The sequence below is a fragment of the Engystomops pustulosus genome, chromosome 3, assembly GCF_040894005.1.
Source record: "Engystomops pustulosus chromosome 3, aEngPut4.maternal, whole genome shotgun sequence".
Taxonomy (NCBI): Eukaryota; Metazoa; Chordata; class Amphibia; order Anura; family Leptodactylidae; genus Engystomops; species Engystomops pustulosus.
Genome location: NC_092413.1, coordinates 232,352,675 through 232,372,658, shown reverse-complemented (window position 1 = coordinate 232,372,658; position 19,984 = coordinate 232,352,675). Strand labels below are relative to the sequence as shown.

At 53.5% G+C, this 19,984-nt stretch overlaps 2 protein-coding genes across 2 annotated transcripts in view; one reads left to right on the top strand and one right to left on the bottom strand.

The window, feature by feature from the left end:
• The window catches only part of SLC5A6 (solute carrier family 5 member 6), a 14,838-nt gene extending 12,405 nt beyond the window's left edge, over positions 1-2,433 (bottom strand). The window contains exons 1-3 of the mRNA XM_072143995.1: positions 2,310-2,433; positions 1,989-2,077; positions 1,731-1,843 (exon numbers count right to left, since the gene is read on the bottom strand). Coding sequence (XP_072000096.1) covers positions 1,731-1,843; positions 1,989-2,077; positions 2,310-2,372 — 265 coding nt within the window. The 5' untranslated portion in view covers positions 2,373-2,433. The remainder of the gene's footprint in view (positions 1-1,730; positions 1,844-1,988; positions 2,078-2,309) is intronic.
• Positions 2,434-4,366: 1,933 nt separating this feature from the next.
• On the top strand, positions 4,367-13,408 carry HADHA (hydroxyacyl-CoA dehydrogenase trifunctional multienzyme complex subunit alpha). The gene is made up of 18 exons (XM_072143994.1): positions 4,367-4,502; positions 4,796-4,929; positions 5,012-5,150; positions 5,740-5,859; positions 5,931-6,033; positions 6,116-6,238; positions 6,320-6,438; positions 6,532-6,588; positions 9,288-9,397; positions 9,630-9,764; positions 10,085-10,256; positions 10,819-10,905; positions 11,102-11,242; positions 11,892-11,960; positions 12,040-12,235; positions 12,325-12,439; positions 12,596-12,741; positions 12,963-13,408. Exons 2-18 carry the CDS (start codon positions 4,841-4,843, stop codon positions 13,106-13,108), a joined length of 2,067 nt encoding a protein of 688 aa, XP_072000095.1. The 5' UTR covers positions 4,367-4,502; positions 4,796-4,840; the 3' UTR covers positions 13,109-13,408.
• Positions 13,409-19,984: the final 6,576 nt, after the last annotated feature.

Genomic DNA, 19,984 nt, shown 5'->3' with positions numbered 1-19,984 from the left:
GCCCCCCAGAGAGTCTGGGTATGTAGTGAGGACGTAGCACGGAGAAGCCACTCAGAATCCTGGGAAAGCTTTCCTACAGCTACTAGTGATGGGGATAATGAGTACGTGTGTTACACAGCTGTTCTGGAGCCCAAGAAAGCTGGGTGATGTTATATTATAAGAGGATCAGCCTTATATCATAACCAGATGTGTCCGCTCAGGGTTGTGGGAAAGCTGGGTGATCCCGGGCAGTAGAGGGCTGAAATGCTCGGAGCAGGGGGGGGGGGGGGGAGGTGCAGGTGATGACCAGATGGAGGAAACGTAACAGTGACCTCATGCGCCTCATACCCAGAATCCAATGGGGCGTCGGTCAGGATACCTCAAACTGTGTGCGGCGATATGTCCGCGGGACCTGCGCAGGACATGAGCGTTTACCACACAGTTATAAAGTATCAGCATGGAGGATGCAGGACAATGAGAGAGCGCCACCCGCTGGACAGGTCAGGTAATGCACACAGTTATAAAGTATACGCTGTTACATCAGCATGGAGGAGGCAAGACAATGAGAGAGCGCCTCCCGCTGGACAGCTCCGGTAATGCACACAGTTATAAAGTATACGCTGTGACATCAGCATGGAGGAGGCAGGACAATGAGAGAGCGCCACCCGCTGGACAGGTCAGGTAATGCACACAGTTATAAAGTATACGCTGTTACATCAGCATGGTGGAGGCAGGACAATGAGAGAGCGCCACCCGCTGGACAGCTCCGGTAATGCACACAGTTATAAAGTATACGCTGTTACATCAGCATGGAGGAGGCAGGACAATGAGAGAGCGCCACCCGCTGGACAGCTCCGGTAATGCACACAGTTATAAAGTATACGCTGTTACATCAGCATGGAGGAGGCAGGACAATGAGAGCGCCGCCCGCTGGACAGCTCCGGTAATGCACACAGATACATACTCATCCCATCTAGGGGTCCAGCCCAGGGAGGAGGGGGCGCAGGATGCAGGACAATGAGAGCGCCGCCCGCTGGACAGCTCCGGTAATGCACACAGATACATACTCATCCCATCTAGGGGTCCAGCCCAGGGAGGAGGGGGCGCAGGATGCAGGACAATGAGAGCGCCGCCCGCTGGACAGCTCCGGTAATGCACACAGGGGGGAGGGGGGCCCAAGCCTGATTTAGGGGGCCGCAAACCTATGCTAAAGGTCCAGCCCAGGGGGAGGGGGAAAAGGATGCAGGACGATGTCAGAGCGCCGCCCGCTGTACAGCTCCGGTAATGCACACAAATATATACTCATCCCATCTAGGGGTCCGGCCCAGGAGGTGCAGGATGCAGGACAATGACAGAGCCCCACCCGCTGGACAAGTCCGGTATTGCACACAAATACATACTCATCTGATCTAGGGGTACGGCCTGAGAGGAGGGGGGGGCCCTAAGCCTATTCTAGGGGTCCAGCTCAGGGGGGGGGAGGGGGGAACCAAGCCTATTGTAGGGGTCCGGCCCGGGGGGACAGTGGCGGGGCGCAAACCTATTCTAGAGGTCCACTGTCTCAGATACTCTGAGAGACGCATGGCACGGCCCACCCTGCCCTCTGATATGACGGCGCGGCCCACCCTGCCCTCTGATATGACGGCGCGGCCCACCCTGCCCTCTGATATGACGGCGCGGCCCACCCTGCCCTCTGATATGACGGCGCGGCCCACCCTGCCCTCTGATATGACGGCGCGGCCCCTCATACTCACCCAGACACTTAGACAGAAGCGTTGCCCGTGCCTCTGTCAGGTTGGGGAAGTGCGGTTTTATCAGATCCTCCATGGTGACCGTAGCCAAAGAGTTAAAGGCGGAGGAAATGGTGCTGAGGAGGAGCAAAGCGTTAGATCAGCCGTACAAACACACTCAGCTCTGCTACATCCTACATGCACCGGTGTGCGGGGACCCACTCAGCTCTGCTACATCCCACACACACCTGCTACATACCCTGTATGATAGGGGTCACTTACCTGAGTGCTCCGCTGAAGAGACAGGCCACAAAGAGCCCGGGAAGGCCGGGGAGGTCCTGGAGAACGTCCATGACAAAGTGCAGCACCATCTACAGGGCACAGAGAGGACAGCGGGTCAGGAGGTCCTCATGTCAGTGAATGGAACCAACCGGACCTCATCCTGCTCACACAGAAGAGCCCTGACACAGTGTAACGTCACAGGAAGTATCCACTCAGTAACAGCAAGAAGGAAACATGTTCATATCAAATTATAAAAACCAAATAGTAATTATCTTTAAGCTCCTATAGACTGGGACATCGTACAATGGAGGGAGGGCTCACCTGGTCCGGGTTCTTCAGCATATCGGGGTTCGGAGTTGCAATCCCCTGATAATAAGCGAACATCACCAAACCCGTCAGACACCCCAGAGCCAGGACCAGCTGCTGACAGGGGAACACAGCGTAACACGACCTGGGGAGACACAGCAGAATAGTGAGTGCAGCTCTGGAGTATAATACAGGATGTAACTCAGGATCAGTACAGGATAAGTAATGTCATGTATGTACACAGTGACTGCACCAGCAGCAGAATAGTGAGTGCAGCTCTGGAGTATAATACAGGATGTAACTCAGGATCAGTACAGGATAAGTAATGTCATGTATGTACACAGTGACTGCACCAGCAGCAGAATAGTGAGTGCAGCTCTGGAGTATAATACAGGATGTAACTCAGGATCAGTACAGGATAAGTAATGTCATGTATGTACACAGTGACTGCACCAGCAGCAGAATAGTGAGTGCAGCTCTGGAGTATAATACAGGATGTAACTCAGGATCAGTACAGGATAAGTAATGTCATGTATGTACACAGTGACTGCACCAGCAGCAGAATAGTGAGTGCAGCTCTGGGGTATAATACAGGATGTAACTCAGGGTCAGTACAGGATAAGTAATGTCATGTATGTACACAGTGACTGCACCAGCAGCAGAATAGTGAGTGCAGCTCTGGGGTATAATACAGGATGTAACTCAGGATCAGTACAGGATAAGTAATGTCATGTATGTACACAGTGACTGCACCAGCAGCAGAATAGTGAGTGCAGCTCTGGGGTATAATACAGGATGTAACTCAGGATCAGTACAGGATAAGTAATGTCATGTATGTACACAGTGACTGCACCAGCAGCAGAATAGTGAGTGCAGCTCTGGGGTATAATACAAGATGTAACTCAGGATCAGTACAGGATAAGTAATGTCATGTATGTACACAGTGACTGCACCAGCAGCAGAATAGTGAGTGCAGCTCTGGGGTATAATACAGGATGTAACTCAGGATCAGTACAGGATAAGTAATGTCATGTATGTACAGTGACTGCACCAGCAGCAGAATAGTGAGTGCAGCTCTGGGGTATAATACAGGATGTAACTCAGGATCAGTACAGGATAAGTAATGTCATGTATGTACACAGTGACTGCACCAGCAGCAGAATAGTGAGTGCAGCTCTGGAGTATAATACAGGATGTAACTCAGGATCAGTACAGGATAAGTAATGTCATGTATGTACACAGTGACTGCACCAGCAGCAGAATAGTGAGTGCAGCTCTGGGGTATAATACAGGATGTAACTCAGGGTCAGTACAGGATAAGTAATGTCATGTATGTACACAGTGACTGCACCAGCAGCAGAATAGTGAGTGCAGCTCTGGGGTATAATACAGGATGTAACTCAGGATCAGTACAGGATAAGTAATGTCATGTATGTACACAGTGACTGCACCAGCAGCAGAATAGTGAGTGCAGCTCTGGGGTATAATACAGGATGTAACTCAGGATCAGTACAGGATAAGTAATGTCATGTATGTACACAGTGACTGCACCAGCAGCAGAATAGTGAGTGCAGCTCTGGGGTATAATACAAGATGTAACTCAGGATCAGTACAGGATAAGTAATGTCATGTATGTACACAGTGACTGCACCAGCAGCAGAATAGTGAGTGCAGCTCTGGGGTATAATACAGGATGTAACTCAGGATCAGTACAGGATAAGTAATGTCATGTATGTACAGTGACTGCACCAGCAGCAGAATAGTGAGTGCAGCTCTGGGGTATAATACAGGATGTAACTCAGGATCAGTACAGGATAAGTAATGTCATGTATGTACACAGTGACTGCACCAGCAGCAGAATAGTGAGTGCAGCTCTGGAGTATAATACAGGATGTAACTCAGGATCAGTACAGGATAAGTAATGTCATGTATGTACACAGTGACTGCAGTAGCAGCAGAATAGTGAGTGCAGCTCTGGGGTATAATACAGGATGTAACTCAGGATCAGTACAGGATAAGTAATGTCATGTATGTACACAGTGACTGCACCAGCAGCAGAATAGTGAGTGCAGCTCTGGATTAGTTGGTCACTGACCTCTTTGCTTTCCCTCTAATCTCTGGTTCTGTCTCTTTGCAGCGAGGACACACGTAAACTATGAGATCAAAAAAGACGTCGCCGTTGTCCGATTCAACACCCCAAACTCCAAGGTCAGGCTCTTATAGCGGAGGCTGGGTGATGTGGGGGGGCTTGTGGGTTTCTCCTGTCCCTCTAACCCCGGGACATAATGGCCGCTCACCTTGTGTGTGTGATCCTGGGAAACCCTTGTAAGAACAGCGCCACCCTGTGCTATGTGTGTGGTACTGCAGCTCTGCTTTATTGCAGTGAATAGGACTGAGCTGTGGACCTCCCAGAACCTGTGGTGTGGTCCGATGTCTTGTACAGCGCACACGCGATCGGTCCTCCATGATTGTCATGTGACCTCTCGTCTTGTGTCCTGCAGGTGAACACCCTGTCCAGGCAGCTGCAGAGTGAGTTCAGTGACGTCATGAACGAGATCTGGGCCAACGATGCAGTGAAGAGCGCCGTCCTCATCTCCGCCAAACCCGGCTGCTTCATCGCGGGGGCCGACATCAAGTGAGTGAGCGTGACCCTGAGCGGGGGCAGACGCTGCAGGCATTATGGGGTTAATGTGCTGATCGCTTCTCTGTGCCTCCAGTATGATCGAGTCCTGTAAGAGCGCGCAGGAGGTGTCCGAACTCTCCCAGGCCGGCCAGAAGATGTTCGAGAAACTGGAGAAGTCCCCAAAACCCATTGTAGCCGCCATCAATGGCTCCTGCCTGGGAGGAGGCCTGGAGGTATGTACCCAAGCTGGACACCAGGGGGCACTGGGGTTATAAGAAAATCAGCAGGTGTCACCATAGCAGCAAGCGTTATGTATTATCCCTGGAGAGATGTGTAATCAGACCTCACACTGCTGTGCTCTGTGCTCTCTGCAGCCAGTGTTATGTATTGTCCCTGGAGAGATGTGTAATCAGACCTCACACTGCTGTGCTCTGTGCTCTCTGCAGCCAGTGTTATGTATTGTCCCTGGAGAGATGTGTAATCATACCTCACACTGCTGTGCTCTGTGCTCTCTGCAGCCAGTGTTATGTATTGTCCCTGGAGAGATGTGTAATCATACCTCACACTGCTGTGCTCTCTGCAGCCAGTGTTATGTATTGTCCCTGGAGAGAGGTGTAATCAGACCTCACACTGCTGTGCTCTGTGCTCTCTGCAGCCAGTGTTATGTATTGTCCCTGGAGAGATGTGTAATCAGACCTCACACTGCTGTGCTCTGTGCAGCCAGTGTTATGTATTGTCCCTGGAGAGATGTGCAGTCAGATCTGTTAGTAGAAGCAGGACTGTGTCTCAGCCTGGTTAACCCTTTGTGCTCCTCCCCCTCAGGTGGCCATCGCCTGCCCGTACCGTGTGGCTACAAAAGACAAGAAGACGGTCCTGGGGACCCCGGAGGTCCTGCTGGGGCTGCTGCCTGGTGCCGGGGGGTCCCAGCGGCTCCCGAGGATGGTGAGTGTCCGCTCCCAGCCCCTCCCCCACGGCTGATGGTTCCGGTTCTGATCTGGTCTCTTCTCCTGCAGTTGGGTCTTCCCTCCTCCTTTGATATGATGCTGACCGGCAGGAACATCCGCGCTGACAGAGCCAAGAAGATGGGCCTGGTGGACCAGCTGGTGGACCCCCTGGGTGGGTGACCGTGGCCCCCGTGGTATCACACACTGTGGTCTCCTCTTTGGGGTGTAAGATCCGAATGTTCTCTGTATGACAGGACCCGGTCTGAGGAGTCCTGAGGAGCGCACCATGGAGTACCTGGAGGAGGTGGCCGTGGACTTCGCCCGGGGCATCGCCGACAAGAGGGTCTCCCTGAAGAAGCCCAAGGGGCTGGTGGCAAGTAAGTGTATGGGGGTCTCCAGTAGTGGGGGAGCAGGAGGAGGAGCCAAGCTGAAGCCGGGGTGTCCCTCTATGTTCCCAGAGATCACAGACTACGTCATGTCCGTCCCATTCGTGAGGGAACAGATCTACAAGACGGTGGAGAAGAAAGTGCGGAAACAGACGAAGGGCCTGTACCCGGCCCCCCTGAAGATCATTGAGGTACGAGGCGCGGGGGGCGCTCTTCTCGTGGCGTCTTGGGGGCGGAGGCGCATGATTTGAGGTGTGACACTTTCTCCTCATCTCTCCCGGCAGGTGGTGAAGACCGGAGTGGAGCAGGGAGCCGAGGCCGGGTACCTGGCGGAGTCTCAGGTGTGTTGGGGCTGATAGCAGGGCGCCACTTAGTGGCATCATTGTAGTATTACAGCTGCGTAACGATCTATGCAAGAGAACAGGGGCGGACACTACCCAGCAGGAGGCAGCCGGGGACGTGATCTTACCCTAATCTGTCCCAAATCTGTAACATGTCTCATCTGCTGCGCTGTTATCCCTCCAAGTAGCCACATTTTAACCCTTTCCAGACCAGATGTGTCTGAGTTTTTTATCTTTCCGCCCCATCTCCTGACTTTTCCTTTTCCAGAGACCCAAGAGGGATAATCGTGTCCTTCATAGTGACGTGGTGTAATATGCCGCCTCTTTTTTATACTTTCGCCTCTGTACAATCACAAATAACTTGTACAGTTTGGTTCTATCTTAAGGAGAACTTGTCATAACTAAATTCCCAGTCTTTTATGTGAAATCTCAGTCGTGTAACAGAGAAGAGTCAGATTTTACCTGGAATGAGTCTGGCTTAGAGGCTGCGGGGGGAGAGTCACTTCAGACGCCCCTGTCATTGCTTCTGTAGCACCTAGAAATGTGCTGCTGGTGTCTTATTAAAGAACAAAATTTCCTCTTTCGGTTAGGCTTGTGGGCCGGTGACCTACAGGAGCAGAGATACAGGTGATTTAACCCCATAGCGCAATAAAAGGTACCCTTACGTCTTGCTGCGCATAGGGGAGTATGAGTATGAAGCAAACGCCCATCGCTAACACCCGCGATCGGTGCTTGCACCGATCGCGGGTGTTAACCCTTTGATCGCCGCCGGCAAAGAGCCTTAAAGAGCCGGCGGCGCCACCATCTTGGCTCCGATCGTCACTCCCCGTGACGTCACAGGGGATCGGTGATCCGTTGTCATGACCGCCTCGGATCACACAAAGATCCGAGGCTGTCATGATCTCGACTATCTATTATCATGTGTGATTTGCACATTGTAATAGATGGTGTGCAAAATCCCCATATACTGCCATACTGTAGTATGACAGTGTATGGTAGGATCAATCAGACAACCTAGGGTTAAAGTACGCTAGAGAGTCTGAAAAATAGTAAAAAAAAAAACATAAATTCTAATCACCCCCCTTTCCCTAGAACTGATATAAATAAACAGTAAAAATCATAAACACATTAGTTATCACCGCGTCCGAAAATGCCCGATCTATCAAAATATAATAACCGTTTTTCACTGTGTTTTACCCCGTAGCGGAAAATAGCGCCCAAAGTCGCAAATTGCATTTTTTTAGCCATTTTGAAAAATAGAAAAAACTCAATAAAAAGTGATCAAAAAGCCGCACAGTCCTAAAAATAAAAGCGTTGAAAACGTCATCAGAAGTCGCAAAAAATGACACCACCCATAGCTCTGTGCACTAAAGTATGAAAAAGTTATTAGCGCAAGAACACGGCAAAATGAAGAATTTTTTTTTTTCTGTATAGGAGGTTTTAATTTTTGTAAATGTATGAAAACATTATAAAACCTATAGAAATTTGGTATCCCCGTGTTCGTACTGACCCAATGAATGAAGAAGATCTGTCATTTGGGGCGCACAGTAAAAGCTGTAAAAACCAAGCCCACAAGAAACGGCGCAAATGTGTTTTTTTTCATCAGTTTCACTGCATTTAGAGTTTTTTTTTTTTTTTCCCGCTTCCCAGTACATACCATGGAATATTTAATACCATCACTACGAAGTGCAATTTGTTACGCAGTAAAAAGTTATAGATTTTTGAAGGTGGGGAGTGAAAAATAAAAACGCAAAAACGAAAAAGGGCCTGGTCCTTAAGGGGTTAAAGATCCTATTCCTGCCCATCTTCTTGTGTTCCCAACTATGAACTTACCTGCCCAAATCTCTTCTTCCGGCCTCCCGATCATGTGCAGCCTGTGGAAATGGGCCCGAATGTCGACCCAATCCAATCCAATGGACTGCACACATTGTACATAAGGGGAGTCCTTGCATTATAGTGAGACGATGCAAGGATTTCTCATCTGCCGGCTGGACTGCAGCGCCAGCACTGTATTAACTGTGATCAATTCAGATTTTAGGTTTTTTTTAAAAAAAAAAATCTTTACTAAAATTATAGTTTATGAAGAGGAGGGATCTCAGCGCAGCAGCTCATACATTGTGGGGCAAATTTACTTACCCGGTCCATTCGCGTTCCAGCGGCGGCTTCTCCGCTCTGGATTCGGGTCCGGCCGGGATTTAATAAGGTAGTTCTTCCGCCGTCCACCAGGTGGCGCTGCTGCGCTGAAAGTAAACTCATCGCGCCGGAATGCACCGAGCTGGACCAGGTGAAGGTAAGCGGTCCTTATGCGACACATTTTCGGTTTTTAAATGCGGCGGTTTTTCCGAATACGTCGGGTTTTCGTTCGGCCACGCCCCCCGATTTCCGTCGCGCGCATGCCAGCGCCGATGCGCCACAATCCGATCGCGTGCGCCAAAATCCCGGGGCAATTTAAGTACAAGCGGCGCAAAACGGAAATATTCGGGTAACACGTCGGGAAAACGCGAATCGGGCCCTTAATAAATGACCCCCTGTATGTTTATTTTGGGGGGAGAGTATCCTTACAGCTGAGGGTTTGTTACAGTGTATCCCCCTATGAGGTGGACATTGGTTGGGTAGATCTTAGGTGGACCCTGCACGGCTTGTACCCAGATTACATGCTGTGGTCACATCATTGGTTCCTCTTTCCCTCCTCCTGGCAGAGGTTTGGAGAACTGGCCATGACCAGCGAGTCCAAGGCGCTCATCGGCCTCTACCACGGACAGGTCCAGTGCAAGAAGAACAAGTTTGGACCTCCGCAGAAAGAAGTCAAGTGAGTGACCAGAAAATGTACAGAAAGCGCCTCATGTACTGCCCTCCTGTCACCGAGGACTCTGCCCCAATCTTGTGTGTCCCTGGTGGTCAGAGGTGTCCCTGCCATATCACCGCTACACCAAGGCCCGAATCTTGTGTGTCCCCGGAGGTCACAGTCTGGGGCAGGGGCCTCCCCCGTCTCTTACATCCTTGTCCTCTGATGTTCTTACCCCCTCGTTCTCTGTACGCAGGACCCTGGCTATCCTCGGGGCGGGGCTCATGGGGGCTGGTATTGCTCAGGTCTCTGTGGATAAAGGCATCAAGACCATCCTGAAAGACACGACGGTGGAAGGTCTGGGCCGCGGACAGCAGCAGGTGTTCAAGGGGTGAGCATCATACACCAGAGCTATGGGCTTAGGGGTTGTCTGGAGGTTGGTGGGGTCAGCCGATGGCTCCTACACTGTCTGGTGCCTCAGTCGTGCTCAGTATAACATCCATAGACTGAGGACCTGTCCTGACTTGGATTAAACTGTAACAAAACTTCCGCTGTGTAAGTACCGAGCTATAAAATCCGGAGATGAGAGTTCTAGTAGTCTGGTGTTCTAAAGAGAAAATATTGTATGGGCAGCACAGACCTATCTACAACTGTAACAAACCCTCTGCTGTGAGAAATGCAAATTTTTTTTTTTTCCCCTTCCATCCCCAGGCTGAATGACAAGGTGAAGAAGAAGAGCGTCACCTCGTTCGAGCGGGACACGATCATGAGTAACCTGACCGGGCAGCTGGATTACCGGGGCTTTGAGGGCGCAGACATGGTCATAGAGGCCGTGTTCGAGGACATCAGGATCAAACACAAAGTCCTGCAGGAGGTGGAAGCCGTAAGTATCTGCCCCGGTGCCCCCGCCGACAGCTCTGCTCCTCCACGCCTGTCCCGGAGCCCCGACAGCTCTGCTCCTCCACGCCTGTCCCGGAGCCCCGACAGCTCTGCTCCTCCACGCCTGTCCCGGGGCTCCCACCGACATCTCTGCTCCTCTGTGCCTTCCCCCGGAGCCCCCGCCGACACCTCTGCTCCTCCACGCCTACCCTGCAGCTCCCACCGACACCTCTGCTCCTCCACGCCTGTCCCGGAGCCCCGACAGCTCTGCTCCTCCACGCCTACCCGGGGCTCCCACCGACATGTCTGCTCCTCCACGCCTACCCCGGGGCTCCCACCGACATGTCTGCTCCTCCACGCCCATCCAATGCCCCCGCCGACAGCTCTGCTCCTCCACGCCTACCCCGGGGCTCCCACCGACATGTCTGCTCCTCCACGCCTACCCCGGGGCTCCCACCGACATGTCTGCTCCTCCACGCCCATCCGGTGCCTCCCCGCCAACAGCTCTGCTCCTCACACCCATCCAGTGCCCCCCGACAACTACTGATGCGTCTCTTCTCTTCCAGGTTGTCCCCCCTCACTGTATCTTCGCCAGTAACACGTCCGCCCTTCCGATCGGCCAGATTGCTGCTGTCAGTAAGCGGCCAGACAAGGTGAGTCCTGTGTGTTCCTCCTCGCGTCCTCTGATAAGCTGGGCACCACCTGCCCCCAGTGACTGATACAGCAGAGGGTTCTGTGCTCTGTGTCAGCAGCAGCAGCACAGCCAACTATGTACAGGAGCTGCACAGACTATACATCAGACTATAGTGCTGCACTGCTCTAATGTATAACTCCCATCCTCCTTCCCAGGTGGTAGGAATGCACTACTTCTCTCCTGTGGATAAGATGCAGCTGCTGGAAATCATCACCACAGATAAAACGTCCCAAGACACCGCGGCCTCAGCCGTAGCCGTGGGTCTCAAACAGGGCAAGGTCATCATTGTGGTCAAGGTAAGCTCTAGTGAGTGCAGCTGTGGGGTATAATACAAGCCTCTCCATGAACCTTGAAGGGAACCTGTCATCAGCATGTGGCCTAATGAACCACTACTGGTATATCAGGCAGTGTAACTCCTTCTAGGTTCTTCCATGGCCGGTGGTGTTGGCGTCCTGCGGATAATAACCTTTGATGTGAGATGTAAATTGGTTGTATAAGGTCAAGGTCAGGAGCTCTGAGCGCCTCCTCTGTGATTGAGGAGATCTGGTCAGTGATGTCTCTGGATGCAGGACCAGCAATTACAGTGAAGGCGGCTTTCTGAGGACGAGAGAGCTTGACTTCAGTACTTAAATCTCTGCAGCCTTGACTTTATATCTCGCTTCAAAGTAAATTTTCTGGATGAGGCCATCACCCTGGGCCATGAAAGATGTCATCCGCCTGGCCACATACTGGGAGTGGGTTATTAGGTCACTTTCTGCTGACAGGTTCTCTATAAGCACCTGCCTGTATATAATCATGTGATCTGTGGGATGAGGTATCCGTGGTGCTCTGTATTGTCCTCCTCTGTATTGTCCTCCTCTGTATTGTCCTCCTCTGTATTGTCCTCCTCTGTATTGTCCTCCTCTGTATTGTCCATCTCCTCTGATCCTCCTCCTCCTCTTGCAGGACGGTCCTGGGTTCTACACCACGCGTTGCTTGGCTCCTATGATGGCGGAGGTGGTGCGCGTCCTGCAGGTAAGTCGCGTCGCTGCATCTTCTAGGACTTGTCACTGTTTTGGGTTTGACCAGTGAATGAGCGGGGTCTCTCTTATAGGAAGGTGTAGCCCCCAAGAAGCTGGACGCTCTCACCACTGGGTTTGGTTTCCCGGTGGGCGCTTCCACGCTGGCGGATGAGGTGGGCATTGACGTGGCAGCCCACGTGGCAGAGGACCTTGGCAAGGCTTTTGGGGAGAGATTCGGAGGAGGAAATGTTGACTTTCTGAAGGCCATGGTGCAGAAAGGATTCCTGGGTGAGTGACCGGTGCCATTATGGGCACTAATAGAATCTCTCTCGCTCTCTGTTATCAGCCGATTGACCTTTTTCCTTAAACCCTTTCAGGCCGTAAATCTGGGAAAGGTTTCTACGTGTACCAGCAGGGGGTGAAGGAAAGGTCTGTGAACGCTGGAGCCGAGGAGATCCTGGAGAAGTACAAGCTGCCGGTCAGACCCGATGTGTAAGTCACCTCCTTGTAGGGTCCTCGTGCGTTCTGAGGGGTCGCCAGAATTGGGCCAGAACTGATACAATGTAACACAAGAAAGTTGTGCTGATATAACTTTGTATCATATTTTATTGTATCAGAAGTGTAATATTCCATTCTTGGTCCCCGCAGATCTTCCGATGAGGACGTCCAGATGCGTATAATCACTCGCTTTGTGAATGAGGCCATCCTGTGCCTGCAGGAGGGGATCCTCAGCAACCCGGTGGAGGGAGACATAGGAGCCGTCTTTGGACTGGGCTTCCCGCCTTGTCTTGGAGGTGAGTGGTTGTTGCTACAGCCGCCTGACCCAACAATACACGGGTCCACTGCACCCACTATGCGGAGCAGCTGCATCATGGTCTATGGGGCGCTCCGTGCCATGGAGAGTGATGACACAGTACTTCTAATATTACATGGAATGGGACCCCTGCTCATTATTGGTCGGACCCTCCATGATGAGCCTGTTACCCCCTACACTGTGGACGCTTGTCTCCCGTAGGTCCCTTCAGGTACACAGACGCTTTTGGGGCAGATCGCATAGTGGAGAAGATAAGGAAGTACGAGAACATCTACGGCAGCCACTTCACCCCCTGCCAGCTGCTGCAGGACCACGCCAAGGACCCCAGCAGAAGGTTCCACCACTAACCCCAGCTGCCCTCATAGTGGCCCCCGCACCCAGGAGCCGGGAGAATGTATGGAGAGAGCGGCGGAGCGCGGTGCCGCAGGATTGTTAGCGCCTCATACGTGCCTTAGATCCGCGCTGTCCCTCGGGCGCCGTGTCCCGCCATGTTGACGCTTTTCTGAAGAAAGTTTAAAATTTGTTTTTGCACTTAACGCTGAGAGACTTTTTAACTCTTTAATACCCCCCTGTGGATGAGGAGACGGCGCCGCAGCAGCGCATTCATTCCATGTCATGTGGACGTCATCAATAAACCGTTTTCAGAGCTCGTGTCTCTTCCTTCTGGTTATTTATAGGTTAATGGTGTATAGGACCTGGGGTGTATGGGGGAGGGGCGGCTCATGTGAGAATGAGGCTTTACCTGGCAGGGGAATTACTTAGTCGCTGATAGTTATATAATACTTAATAGTTCTGCTGGGCAGCAGAGATTGCTGTATCCTCTGCCTCAGGGAAAATCCTGATATTCCTCTCAATCAAGAACTTTACATATGTGTTTCCTATGAAACCTTCGTGAGCTGCTCTGTCATAGCCAGCAGGGGTCAGCATGGGCGCTCTGACCCCTCTGTGACTACACCCCCCCCCCATACACAGCGAGCTGCCATGTCCTGTGTCCTGACACCTTTCTATCATAGCCAGCAGTGGTCAGGGGTCAGCATGGGCGCTCTGACCCCTCTGTGACTACACCCCCCATACACAGCGAGCTGCCATGTCCTGTGTGTCCTGACACCTTTCTATCATAGCCAGCAGTGGTCAGGGGTCAGCATGGGTGCTCTGACCCCTCTGTGACTACACCCCCCCCATACACAGCGAGCTGCCATGTCCTGTGTCCTGACACCTTTCTATTATAGCCAGCAGTGGTCAGGGGTCAGCATGGGCGCTCTGACCCCTCTGTGACTACACCCCCCATACACAGCGAGCTGCCATGTCCTGTGTGTCCTGACACCTTTCTATCATAGCCAGCAGTGGTCAGGGGTCAGCATGGGCGCTCTGACCTCTCTGTGACTACACCCCCCATACACAGCGAGCTGCCATGTCCTGTGTGTCCTGACACCTTTCTATCATAGCCAGCAGTGGTCAGGGGTCAGCATGGGCGCTCTGACCTCTCTGTGACTACACCCCCATACACAGCGAGCTGCCATGTCCTGTGTGTCCTGACACCTTTCTATCATAGCCAGCAGTGGTCAGGGGTCAGCATGGGCGCTCTGACCCCTCTGTGACTACACCCCCCATACACAGTGAGCTGCCATGTCCTGTGTGTCCTGACACCTTTCTATCATAGCCAGCAGTGGTCAGGGGTCAGCATGGGCACTCTGACCCCTTTGTGACTACACCCCCCATACACAGCGAGCTGCCATGCCCTGTGTCCTGACACCTTTCTATCATAGCCAGCAGTGGTCAGGGGTCAGCATGGGCGCTCTGACCCCTCTGTGACTACACCCCCCATACACAGCGAGCTGCCATGTCCTGTGTATCCTGACACCTTTCTATCATAGCCAGCAGTGGTCAGGGGTCAGCATGGGCGCTCTGACCCCTCTGTAACTACAACCCCATACACAGCGAGCTGCCATGTCCTGTGTGTCCTGACACCTTTCTATCATAGCCAGCAATGGTCAGGGGTCAGCATGGGCGCTCTGACCTCTCTGTGACTACACCCCCCATACACAGCGAGCTGCCATGTCCTGTGTGTCCTGACACCTTTCTATCATAGCCAGCAGTGGTCAGGGGTCAGCATGGGCGCTCTGACCTCTCTGTGACTACACCCCCCATACACAGCGAGCTGCCATGTCCTGTGTGTCCTGACACCTTTCTATCATAGCCAGCAGTGGTCAGGGGTCAGCATGGGCGCTCTGACCCTTCTGTGACTTCCTCCCCCCATACACAGGGACCTGCTATGTCCTGTGTCCTGACACCTTTCTATCATAGCCAGCAGTGGTCAGGGGTCAGCATGGGCGCTCTGACCTCTCTGTGTCTACACCCCCCATACACAGCGAGCTGCCATGTCCTGTGTGTCCTGACACCTTTCTATCATAGCCAGCAGTGGTCAGGGGTCAGCATGGGCGCTCTGACCTCTCTGTGACTACACCCCCCATACACAGCGAGCTGCCATGTCCTGTGTGTCCTGACACCTTTCTATCATAGCCAGCAGTGGTCAGGGGTCAGCATGGGCGCTCTGACCCCTCTGTGACTACACCCCCCATACACAGTGAGCTGCCATGTCCTGTGTGTCCTGACACCTTTCTATCATAGCCAGCAGTGGTCAGGGGTCAGCATGGGCGCTCTGACCCCTCTGTGACTAGACCCCCCATACACAGCGAGCTGCCATGTCCTGTGTGTCCTGACACCTTTCTATCATAGCCAGCAGTGGTCAGGGGTCAGCATGGGCGCTCTGACCTCTCTGTGACTACACCCCCCATACACAGCGAGCTGCCATGTCCTGTGTGTCCTGACACCTTTCTATCATAGCCAGCAGTGGTCAGGGGTCAGCATGGGCACTCTGACCCCTTTGTGACTACACCCCCCATACACAGCGAGCTGCCATGCCCTGTGTCCTGACACCTTTCTATCATAGCCAGCAGTGGTCAGGGGTCAGCATGGGCGCTCTGACCCCTCTGTGACTACACCCCCCATACACAGCGAGCTGCCATGTCCTGTGTATCCTGACACCTTTCTATCATAGCCAGCAGTGGTCAGGGGTCAGCATGGGGGCTCTGACCCCTCTGTGACTACACCCCCCATACACAGCGAGCTGCCATGTCCTGTGTGTCCTGACACCTTTCTATCATAGCCAGCAGTGGTCAGGGGTCAGCATGGGTGCTCTGACCCCTCTGTAACTACAACCCCATACACAGCGAGCTGCCATGTCCTGTGTGTCCTGACACCTTTCTATCATAGCCAGCAATGGTCAGGGGTCAGCATGGGCGCTCTGACCTCTCTGTGACTACACCCCCCATACACAGCGAGCTGCCATGTCCTGTGTGTCCTGACACCTTTCTATCATAGCCAGCAGTGGTCAGGGGTCAGCATGGGCGCTCTGACCTCTCTGTGACTACACCCCCCATACACAGCGAGCTGCCATGTCCTGTGTGTCCTGACACCTTTCTATCATAGCCAGCAGTGGTCAGGGGTCAGCATGGGCGCTCTGACCCTTCTGTGACTTCCTCCCCCCATACACAGGGACCTGCTATGTCCTGTGTCCTGACACCTTTCTATCATAGCCAGCAGTGGTCAGGGGTCAGCATGGGCGCTCTGACCTCTCTGTGTCTACACCCCCCATACACAGCGAGCTGCCATGTCCTGTGTGTCCTGACACCTTTCTATCATAGCCAGCAGTGGTCAGGTGTCAGCATGGGCGCTCTGACCTCTCTGTGACTACACCCCCCATACACAGCGAGCTGCCATGTCCTGTGTGTCCTGATACCTTTCTATCATAGCCAGCAGTGGTCAGGGGTCAGCATGGGCGCTCTGACCCCTCTGTGACTACACCCTCCATACACAGCGAGCTGCCATGTCCTGTGTGTCCTGACACCTTTCTATCATAGCCAGCAGTAGTCAGGGGTCAGCATGGGCGCTCTGACTCCTCTGTGACTACACCCCCCATACACCGTGAGCTGCCATGTCCTGTGTGTCCTGACACCTTTCTATCATAGCCAGCAGTGGTCAGGGGTCAGCATGGGGGCTCTGACCCCTCTGTGACTACACCCCCCATACACAGCGAGCTGCCATGTCCTGTGTGTCCTGACACCTTTCTATCATAGCCAGCAGTGGTCAAGGGTCAGCATAGGCGCTCTGACCTCTCTGTGACTACACCCCCCATACACAGCGAGCTGCCATGTCCTGTGTGTCCTGACACCTTTCTATCATAGCCAGCAGTGGTCAGGGGTCAGCATGGGTGCTCTGACCCCTCTGTAACTACAACCCCATACACAGCGAGCTGCCATGTCCTGTGTGTCCTGACACCTTTCTATCATAGCCAGCAATGGTCAGGGGTCAGCATGGGCGCTCTGACCTCTCTGTGACTACACCCCCCCATACACAGCGAGCTGCCATGTCCTGTGTGTCCTTACACCTTTCTATCATAGCCAGCAGTGGTCAGGGGTCAGCATGGGCGCTCTGACCTCTCTGTGACTACACCCCCCATACACAGCGAGCTGCCATGTCCTGTGTGTCCTGACACCTTTCTATCATAGCCAGCAGTGGTCAGGGGTCAGCATGGGCGCTCTGACCCCTCTGTGACTACACCCCCCATACACAGTGAGCTGCCATGTCCTGTGTGTCCTGACACCTTTCTATCATAGCCAGCAGTGGTCAGGGGTCAGCATGGGTGCTCTGACCCCTCTGTGACTACACCCCCCATACACAGCGAGCTGCCATGTCCTGGGTGTCCTGACACCTTTCTATCATAGCCAGCAGTGGTCAGGGGTCAGCATGGGCGCTCTGACCTCTCTGTGACTACACCCCCCATACACAGCGAGCTGCCATGTCCTGTGTGTCCTGACACCTTTCTATCATAGCCAGCAGTGGTCAGGGGTCAGCATGGGCGCTCTGACCCCTCTGTGACTACACCCCCCATACACAGTGAGCTGCCATGTCCTGTGTGTCCTGACACCTTTCTATCATAGCCAGCAGTGGTCAGGGGTCAGCATGGGCGCTCTGACCCCTCTGTGACTACACCCCCCATACACAGCGAGCTGCCATGTCCTGTGTGTCCTGACACCTTTCTATCATAGCCAGCAGTGGTCAGGGGTCAGCATGGGCGCTCTGACCTCTCTGTGACTACACCCCCATACACAACGAGCTGCCATGTCCTGTGTGTCCTGACACCTTTCTATCATAGCCAGCAGTGGTCAGGGGTCAGCATGGGCGCTCTGACCTCTCTGTGACTACACCCCCCATACACAGCGAGATGCCATGTCCTGTGTGTCCTGACACCTTTCTATCATAGCCAGCAGTGGTCAGGGGTCAGCATAGGTGCTCTGACCCCTCTGTGACTACACCCCCCATACACAGCGAGCTGCCATGTCCTGTGTGTCCTGACACCTTTCTATCATAGCCAGCAGTGGTCAGGGGTCAGCATGGGTGCTCTGACCCCTCTGTGACTACACCCCGCAAACACAGCGAGCTGCCATGTCCTGTGTGTCCTGGCACCTTTCTATCATAGCCAGCAGTGGTCAGGGGTCAGCATGGGTGCTCTGACCCCTCTGTGGCTACACCCCCCATACACAGCGAGCTGCCATGTCCTGTGTCCTGACACCTTTCTATCATAGCCAGCAGTGGTCAGGGGTCAGCATGGGTGCTCTGACCTCTCTGTGACTACACCCCCCATACACAGCGAGCTGCCATGTCCTGTGTCCTGACACCTTTCTATCATAGCCAGCAGTGGTCAGGGGTCAGCATGGGCGCTCTGACCCCTCTGTGACTACAGCCCCATACACAGCGAGCTGCCATGTCCTGTGTGTCCTGACACCTTTCTATCATAGCCAGCAGTGGTCAGGGGTCAGCATGGGAGCTCTGACCTCTCTGTGACTACACCCCCCATACACAGCGAGCTGCCATGTCCTGTGTGTCCTGACACCTTTCTATCATAGCCAGCAGTGGTCAGGGGTCAGCATGGGCGCTCTAACCCCTCTGTGACTACACCACCCATACACAGCGAGCTGCCATGTCCTGTGTGTCCTGACACCTTTCTATCATAGCCAGCAGTGGTCAGGGGTCAGCATGGGCGCTCTGACCTTTCTGTGACTACACCCCCCATACACAGCGAGCTGCCATGTCCTGTGTGTCCTGACACCTTTCTATCATAGCCAGCAGTGGTCAGGGGTCAGCATGGGCGCTCTGACCCTTCTGTGACTTCCTCCCCCCATACACAGGGACCTGCTATGTCCTGTGTCCTGACACCTTTCTATCATAGCTAGCAGTGGTCAGGGGTCAGCATGGGCGCTCTGACCTTTCTGTGACTACACTCCCATACACAGCGAGCTGCCATGTCCTGTGTGTCCTGACACCTTTCTATCATAGCCAGCAGTGGTCAGGGGTCAGCATGGGTGCTCTGACCCCTCTGTGACTACACCCTCCATACACAGCGAGCTGCCATGTCCTGTGTGTCCAGACACCTTTCTATCATAACCGGCAGTGGTCAGGGGTCAGCATGGGGGCTCTGACCCCTCTGTGACTACACCCCCCATACACAGCGAGCTGCCATGTCCTGTGTGTCCAGACACCTTTCTATCATAGCCAGCAGTGGTCAGGGGTCAGCATGGGCGCTCTGAGCCCTCTGTGACTACACCCCCCATACACAGCGAGCTGCCATGTCCTGTGTGTCCTGACACCTTTCTATCATAGCCAGCAGTGGTCAGGGGTCAGCATGGGCGCTCTGACCCCTCTGTGACTACACCCCCCATATACAGCGAGCTGCCATGTCCTGTGTATCCTGACACCTTTCTATCATAGCCAGCAGTGGTCAGGGGTCAGCATGGGCGCTCTGACCCCTCTGTGACTACACCCCCTATACACAGCGAGCTGCCATGTCCTGTGTGTCCTGACACCTTTCTATCATAGCCAGCAGTGGTCAGGGGCTAGCATGGGTGCTCTGACCCCTCTGTGACTACACCCCCCATACACTGCGAGCTGCCATGTCCTGACACCTTTCTATCATAGCCAGCAGTGGTCAGGGGTCAGCATGGGCGCTCTGACCCCTCTGTGACTACACCCCCCATACACAGCGAGCTGCCATGTCCTGTGTTTCCTGACACCCTTCTATCATAGCCAGCAGTGGTCAGGGGTCAGCATGGGCGCTCTGACCCCTCTGTGACTACACCCCCCATACACAGCGAGCTGCCATGTCC